Raw genomic sequence first — 7,865 nt, forward strand, 5'->3', positions numbered from 1 at the left:
AAAACAAAACTCATGTTAACTTTTTTTATTTATTTATGCCAAAGTTAGGAAGAGAAGGGGTGGAACTTACACACTTGGGTTTCAGAGGGAATTGAACTCAAGATCACTTCGAAGCACACAAAAGATCTGGGCTAATCCAACTAACACCCCATTGGTAACTCACATTAACATAGATTTCCATTGATAATTCATCAAAAACCCATCTATCTATATTTATATATATATATATATAATTTTAAAAAATGCCAAAAATTTGCATGGCACTTCAAAAGCTTTCTTCTATACCAAAAAAATTCAGAAGCGTATACAATTGGAGCCCATATTTTGGAGAAAGAAAGAGCCTATATAAGCATAACTCCGCACAAAAAACAGAAAAATTGGTTGTTCATACTTACATTTGTGTATATAAAATATTAAACAAAAGAGACTAAACCTTTTAACAACCAATATAAACTCTAGGGTTTATATACAAACAATGATTGAACACAAAAGAAAAAGAAATTCAATGATTGAAAACAAAATCCACGTGAAGAAGATTTCTCTCCCTCAACCTCATTTGTTTCAGCTTGCTCACATTTTCATGGCTCTCCGTTGCCATTTGACCTAATTGACAAAACCCAATATAGATTAGCTAAAATTATAAAACAGTAAGGACTAGTATGTACTTGTGTAAAATATCATGAATGAGACAAAACAAAGATTAAGATGATGATTATATTAATAATGCATATGAAACTTGCGGCCTAGGCCATGGTTTTGTTAACAGTTGACAAGAAAAGCATTCTATATGTACTAACCGAAGTCTTCTTCGAGCTCGTCTTAGGTCGATTTCTAAGCGAAACGAGGCTATCCAAGTAAACCGTGAGACAACTACCAGTGTTTTCAACTCCGCAAATTGACAGATCCCGAGAGCTTTCATCATCAAAACTGTACATAACCAACCTGTCATCAAACACCATCAAGTCATGAGATTTGGTGTAGAAGCCAGAATGTGATACGTCGTGCAATGAGATGGAGACCCTCATTTTAGTCCAAGACTCCTTCACTCCATGCTCCTTCATGACCCAAAAATCATTGTATCTTTGGCCATTAGCATCACAACCATAATGTATTACGCATAACCATTCTCTGAAAACCCCTAGCTCTATCATATAAATTCCTTCATCAATGGCATGTTCATGCGGCAGTGGAATTTCTCTAACCTCCTCCTTGTCCAAAAGGAGGGACATAATCGTGGAGGAAAGCTCATAATCATCTTTATTCATCAGCCAATGGAGATCGCCATTCACATGGATCCCAAGCCTAGATTTGCATGAGACACAATTGAAGTCTTGGCGAATCACTCGCCAATAATTGGTTTCTAATGTGTAGACACAAAACTCAATCCCATGATCTCTATTGATCCGCCCACAAACCACCTTATGTTCATCAGTGGAGTGATCAAATCCAAAGCCGCATAAGCTCGAATAGCGGTAGGGTTTTGGTGTCCTTGGTAGTATCTTGGATTCTTTGGTTGCAGGGTTAACCAAATATAAATCCCATCTGTCTAATTGGCATAGCAACAGGCCATTGCAGTGGCAAATCAAGTAAACCAAAGTTTCTCTGTGCATGCTATGAACAAAGGCCAGCTCAGTGGCTGCCACAAGATCATCCCCACCAACATTATCAACATGGTCATTCTTTAGATATGCATCATTACGATTGAGAAACTCATCGAGGTGCAAAGAGTAAAGGGATTTGTCTTCGTAAGCTGTAAGTATGACTGTTCGTCTTTGGTGCAATACATCTTCATTCTCAATGGCTTTGTTGAAGTGCACTTTAACAAAACTATGGTGGGAGAGGAGAGAACGCCATGGCTTCGACACGCACTTGAAGCGGCATAAGGACTTAACCGGTAGCCTTGCAAAAATCTTAATTATGATCTCGGATTGAAGGCCATTAGGGTTTCCCATCAACTGGCCATGGTGTTCCATCTTCTTGGCCCTATTTATTTACTATTTATACTTCAAAAACTAATTCGAAAAGCTTATATATGTATCAGCTTTAGCCTGCAACATTGTTTGTGTATATGGATCAAAACAGAAAAACCAAAAAAAGGAAAAGTTATTTGGCTCATGAGCTTGATGGTTGCAGAAAGGGAGGTGGGGAGAGACAATAATGGAGCTAGATTGGATGAGAATTGGTCATTGGGGTTTTACCAGCATAAGTGGTCTTGGCTTGTAAATCTGGGTGGTTTCCTATCATTGTGGATCCAAGTGTGCTGTGCGATCATGACCATCCTTATGCTTAACCTCATCTCTAGGTGTCAATATATACATTTTGAGAAGTAATTAAGTTTGACTGTAAGATTCAACACATCTATGAAGAAGAAGAATACACATAATGCAACAAGCGTGGTTTTTCAACATATTCAAGTTGTATCATTTTCTCGTGTCATGTAGGATTATGCTCAAACTCAACTCATTGACTTATCGTGCCCAAATATATGAACTCAAACTCATTCACAAATTTTGCGTGTCGTGACATGTTTCACCCATTTGTGTCTCTTTATTATTTGTCAATCAAACACCAAAATGTGAAATAATTAAATACACAAATATTACCATAAAAACTTATGCTAAACACATTACATAACATACGTCCAATCATATTTCACCCAAAAAACATACATAAACAATAAGTTATAAGTTCCAATAGTTAAAAAAAGACTTCAAAAAAAAAAAAAGGTTTTTCAAATAAGATAAAAACATATTTCACAAAAATAACGTGTCGTTATCATGTTTCAAGAATGAACACTGGTCAAACTCGTTAAATGTGTTAATATCATGTCACCTTGTTACCAATCCGACCTGAAAAGGTTCGACTCGAACACGACATAAAAATGATTTGTGCTAGGCAATCGGTACGTAGGATGCTTAAAATCATGCCAACTGCTAAACAAAGTGGACAAACATAACTATTTCAAGCTTATTAAGTACATAAGAAACTCTAACAAAAGTTGTAATCACACTTGACCCACTTTATGGTTTCGAATAAAAACATCAGATTCCCAAAAAACAAATTGTTCCTTCAATATCTTGTACTTTTGTCAAAGACTGAGGATGTGCATGCACCAGACACCAAAATACCCAGTTCATCCAAATGCAGAAAATACTGAGGGAAGGAGAGACAGGAGTTGGGAAGGATGGGGTATGAGAAGGCTCTATCATGTAAACCAGTAGCTGATAAGTTAAAACTGGTAGGAGAAACTCGGCCTAAGCTTTGAGCCTTTAGCTCGTCAAGAGTCAAAAACATTTGTAACGAACAACTTATGCAGCATAGTTTTACAACAGAATCATAACAAAACTTCATTACAACAAACGTTTTAAACTAATCTTTTGACTTTGCATTGGGTTCACTATTCTAAAATGATGTACAAAGAAAAACAAACACCTACTAGTATACAAAGTTTACATGCTATCTGATTGAAATTAAAGGTCTGCTTACTGATGTCGGTGATCGTTCTGCAATAGCAACATCACTGAATATCGTAAGCCTTGAATTGATGGAGACGATTTCAGAATTATGTAATGTAAACCCATGAGGAAGTGGTAAAGGTAGTCCCTTCCAGAGGTGTAAATTCACATATGGCACCACAACAGTTTTGAGAATTGTTGACAATACGGCCTGCAGTTAAAAAATCTTTCAGGTATTGACATCAAATGGAGCAATGGCTCTATAATAAGAGGAGAATGTACAGGAGAAGATAAATTAAATTTTCCATAAGATACATTGTCATAAAAAATACACGGGACAAATTTGACATAAAAAATGCATTTTAAAGTAACTGTTGTCTAGGCTCTAGTCTGTAGACTATGTACTAGAATTCAACTTAAAAATTTGTCATGGAAAAAAAAATTATAAACATTCTGCATAACATATCAAATCTCTTTTGCCCCACAAGTTGATACGGGTTCATGAGCACTCAGAGTTGGGGCTCATTAACAAGTAATTAAGACCAAGAGGCCCAAAAATTCACCTGCGGCTTGTACTATGTCTCTACACTACTTGATATAATAGGAAATGCTTATATTCAACTGTGATTGACAGGCTGGCTCTGTTAACAAAACCATATTAACAATGCTATGTGAAGTCACAGAGAAAAAGAAAAAAAGAAGAAGAAGAAAAACGCTCTGTACAATGCATTCGAAGCTTAAAACAATAATTTCAATAATTTCATGAAACAAAGGAATGTACCTGAACAAGATGCATGTGAAGGTTACCAATTTTGCTCCACTTCAAATATGCAGTAACATGATTCAATTTAACAGTACCAGCTAGTTTATTTATCAAGATATCTGGAGAACATGAAGCATGAATCTCCTGCACCAACAAAAAACGTATGGAAAATCATAATGAACAAGGCGACGTAAATGTGCATGAAACTAATGGGAGGATACAAACACTCCAAGGAAGCATACCAATGATATGCACGCAACTGGTATTACTTCATCAGCATCCATGACACCAATTGTCACATCAGAGTAAACAGTGATATTAATACCATTGTTAACAACTGTCATTATTGGTGGAGAAGATACAGATATATTAAGCTCCATATCTTCATTGGGATACTGCTTGTACAGTTGAGGAACAATGTATTTCCATCCAGCAGTGTTCAAAAGGGACTGATCTGGAGTTTTGTTGATCACCCATTGCATATAATTTGCCTAAACGAATACAACGGGAAAAATAATATCTTAGTTTAGCTACGTACTTGAACTCTAAAATATAGAGCTACAAGGGTACAAATCTGGCCAGGCGCAAGTCAGTTCGTTGTGAAATGGTGAAGTAAGATTTCGGTACACAGAAGTTTGACAACTATAGATAACATTATTGGAAGAAGAATGAATCGAATTTCCAAAAAGGAATAAATGAATGATTATTGTTTAGTATTATCTGAAGAAAAAAAAAACAGAGGTGAAAAGAATAAACTTACATTGAAGAAAACTAAGGACACTGAGCTAAAGACATTTTCATGCAATGATATCTCAACCATCTTAGCTGGAGCATTGAAGGGAACAGGATCTAGTGAACCTTTATTGTATAGGCTGGAAGCAAAATCATCATTGGGAGCCATGAATAGACCATTGATCTGAAATTCAATGGAAGAATTACTGAATACAGGATTGCCCACAAATGTAACATTCAAAGCAGCAGTATCATCCAGTGCGATTTGTTTCGGAAGTGATTGCAGTAAGGAGTCAAGCTTCATTATTCCTTCTCTGATTTTCTTGGAAATATTGTCTTCAACTGCAGAAACTATTTGACCTTCAAAAGCATCCACTAACCTGAAAGAGAATGTCAGAGGATCAACTGCAAAATTTGGGGTCAGAAAAAAGATTTTAAACATATGGGTGGACCTTAAGTGGCCTTGGTTGATATAGATGCAGATCCAACTACAAAAATTGGGAACAGGGGAGGGGGTATGGAATGACCTTTGACAGAAACAAAGAGGCACATAAGTCTTTCTCATAGCAAAGTTGATTAAGAGGATTGCATACCCTTGGTAAAGCCAAGATGCTCCACCATCTAACTTAATGGAGATATCTTTCACATAGCATCCGCATTCCAAAACAGACAGCTTAAGAGTTCCTTCTTGGCCATTCAAAGCAAAGGTAGCACCCACTTCCATACCTTCAACCTTTTTCAGAAGCAACACCACTTTTTAACAAGGTAAAATCAAACAAATTGGGGGAAAAGAAGATTAAGTTTGCTAAGAACATTGTATCTTAGTTTAATTGATTCCATCCTCTACCTCTTTCCTTTCAACAATTCAAGCTCAATGGAAATTTCTCAAGACTCAATGATTTTGGAACGCACATAACATAGTACTGCAGCTCATTACAGCATTTGACCACAGAAAGTTCACCATAACTGCACTTTTGTTTAACTGCATCATAATTTCATTTTCTATTCCACTTAACAAATTTGTTAAATTGACTTATGATATGAAATTATGGGACGTATCGATTAGAACTCATCAAAAGAAACCAACATGAGACTTCCTAAGGATTCTAACTCATAGACTTAAATTCATTTGACACAGATCTTGATATTTGGAAACAAGACAGCTCATGCCACTCCAAGTTGGTCACTTCTCACTGTTCTCAAGAGGTAAAGAAAATCCAGAAAATGGCTAGCCAAGGGGTTGTCAACTTATCAGAGGCCTATTGGTTGCATTAAATCTATGTCAAGTCTAATTAGAAGTGAAATACCATTTTATCACAAACAATGACAACCCAGAAAAAAGAACAAGGAAAGAACAGCTTCATCTACTTCATAATTCAAATGCCATTAAAGCAAGATCAAAGCAAAATACAAGGGAACAAAAAAGTTTATAAAGAACAAAGAATAGCCTTTCTAAGTTGCTCTGTATACCTGAATGGAGGCGTCCCCATGATCTGAAATATCAAATAACCAAGTGCTATAAGAATAGCACCAATCCATACTCAAATTTGCCGTGGCTCCTGAAGCAATTAAAGCAATACCTGAGTCACCAGTCTCCACATATGAAGAGGCAATATCAACATTATAGATTGTGATATTGGACAAAACAACATGAACTTGGCCAACAAGTGGGATTTTCACAGACTTTTCAATCTGAGGCAGTTGAAGGGGGATTATAGAGGAAACAGCCTGCTCTATTAGCAAGTCCTTGGAAAACTCAAGACCCTTGCTGGATATGACAACAGATATGAATCCTTCTTCTTGGGCTCTTGTAGGAACAAGAAAAAATGATAAAACTATGAAGAAAATAGCAGATGCCATGAACTTTGTGAAGGAGCCCATCTCAGAAAACAGTTAGATTAAGCTACTACATACAGCATGCACCATGGAACTACAGAATTGCAAAGAGCATGGTCCTTTCGAAACTTGGAGTGAAAAACAAAAAAAATTCACAAAAAAACCGATAACCCAAATGAAAAAACAAGTCAAATTTCAACACGGGCCATGGGAAACTCAAAAAAACAAGAGAAGATGATATGAGAAATCCTTATCTTGGGTTTTTGAGAAAACTAATCCATCTTCGGTATTTGGTGTCGTGATGAACCAGTGAGACTCTGAGAGCAACAGATGGGAATTGTAAGAGTTTGTGTGGAAAAGTTAGTTAGTTGAGGTTTTGGAGTTTTCTTCATTATTGAGAGGTAGTTGACACTTGGCCGGGCTTTTTTAACGTACTGTGGGAACCAGAGTAGCAAACGCAAGAATATGCTCCACCTCTAGTTGGAAAACATGATCGTGATTTTTCAAGGGTAAAGTGAGTTTTGGTTTATGTAGTTTGTCAATTTTTTCACTTCAATCAAATTTCTTTCAAGGGTAAAAAGTGAGTTTTGGTTTATGTGATTTTTCAAGGAAACATTACAAATTCCAACAAATTTCTTTCAATTTTGTCCATTATATCAAGATCACATGCTTACTCTGTCAAAAAATTGGACAGTAATATCTCTTTCAGCCTTCTTATACTGCGATAAAGGTATCCAAATAAACATTTGAGGATCCAATTATTATATGATAGACAAAGAAATAAAAATGTGCTTATCGTTCTGGATATGGATAAAGTAGATCAAATAAAGACTTCAGCAGATGAGTCCTAGTTAGGTCCACAGAGTCGAGTGATTATAGCAATTAGAGATAAGCATGAGTTGGACGGTGGACTACTTGCAAATAATATTTACGAGATTGACAAGTTGAAGGTTGGTGAAGATTCTCAACTCTTCTGTTAAAATGCCTTGAAGGAAAACGATGCTCCACATGATTATAAAGAGGTGTCCAAATAATTTGTAAAATATGATGGTGGCATTCATTTAGCTCTTGTAATTTTG

At 36.2% G+C, this 7,865-nt stretch overlaps 2 protein-coding genes across 3 annotated transcripts; both read right to left on the bottom strand.

Annotated features, from left to right (window-relative positions):
• Positions 1–322: 322 nt before the first annotated feature.
• On the bottom strand, positions 323–2,805 carry LOC103326555 (F-box/kelch-repeat protein At3g06240-like). Its single transcript, XM_008228793.3, has 2 exons — positions 798–2,805; positions 323–603 (listed from the first exon to the last, which is right to left on the bottom strand). Exons 1-2 carry the CDS (start codon positions 1,971–1,973, stop codon positions 571–573), a joined length of 1,209 nt encoding a protein of 402 aa, XP_008227015.3. The 5' UTR covers positions 1,974–2,805; the 3' UTR covers positions 323–570.
• A 129-nt stretch (positions 2,806–2,934) lies between these two features.
• Positions 2,935–7,278, bottom strand: LOC103326556 (putative BPI/LBP family protein At1g04970). 2 transcript variants are annotated; one of them, XM_089049338.1, is made up of 7 exons: positions 6,421–7,278; positions 5,544–5,683; positions 4,979–5,330; positions 4,461–4,709; positions 4,237–4,362; positions 3,487–3,666; positions 2,935–3,153 (listed from the first exon to the last, which is right to left on the bottom strand). In XM_089049338.1, the coding sequence occupies exons 1-7, from the start codon at positions 6,829–6,831 to the stop codon at positions 3,070–3,072; spliced, it is 1,542 nt and encodes a 513-aa protein (XP_088905464.1). In that variant the 5' UTR covers positions 6,832–7,278; the 3' UTR covers positions 2,935–3,069. The 2 variants fall into 2 exon arrangements, 1 of the variants encoding a protein (XP_088905464.1); XR_016125630.1 differs by lacking the exon at positions 2,935–3,153 and adding an exon at positions 4,019–4,096 and having other exon boundaries at positions 3,529–3,666.
• Positions 7,279–7,865: the final 587 nt, after the last annotated feature.

This window comes from Prunus mume, linkage group LG3, assembly GCF_029339155.1.
Source record: "Prunus mume cultivar Tortuosa linkage group LG3, ASM2933915v1, whole genome shotgun sequence".
Taxonomy (NCBI): domain Eukaryota; kingdom Viridiplantae; phylum Streptophyta; class Magnoliopsida; order Rosales; family Rosaceae; genus Prunus; species Prunus mume.

Bases quoted from the DNA above. Each gene is read 5' to 3' on its own strand.
- LOC103326555 (XM_008228793.3), bottom strand. From the start codon at position 1,973: ATGGAACACCATGGCCAGTTGATGGGAAACCCTAATGGCCTTCAATCC. The intron at 604-797 runs GTTAGTACATAT...TTTGTCAATTAG, and splicing joins CGAGCTCGAAGAAGACTTCG to GTCAAATGGCAACGGAGAGC.
- LOC103326556 (XM_089049338.1), bottom strand. From the start codon at position 6,831: ATGGGCTCCTTCACAAAGTTCATGGCATCTGCTATTTTCTTCATAGTT. The intron at 3,667-4,236 runs GTACATTCCTTT...TTTTAACTGCAG, and splicing joins TTCACATGCATCTTGTTCAG to GCCGTATTGTCAACAATTCT. The intron at 3,154-3,486 runs GTAAGCAGACCT...TCCTTCCCTCAG, and splicing joins CAGAACGATCACCGACATCA to TATTTTCTGCATTTGGATGA.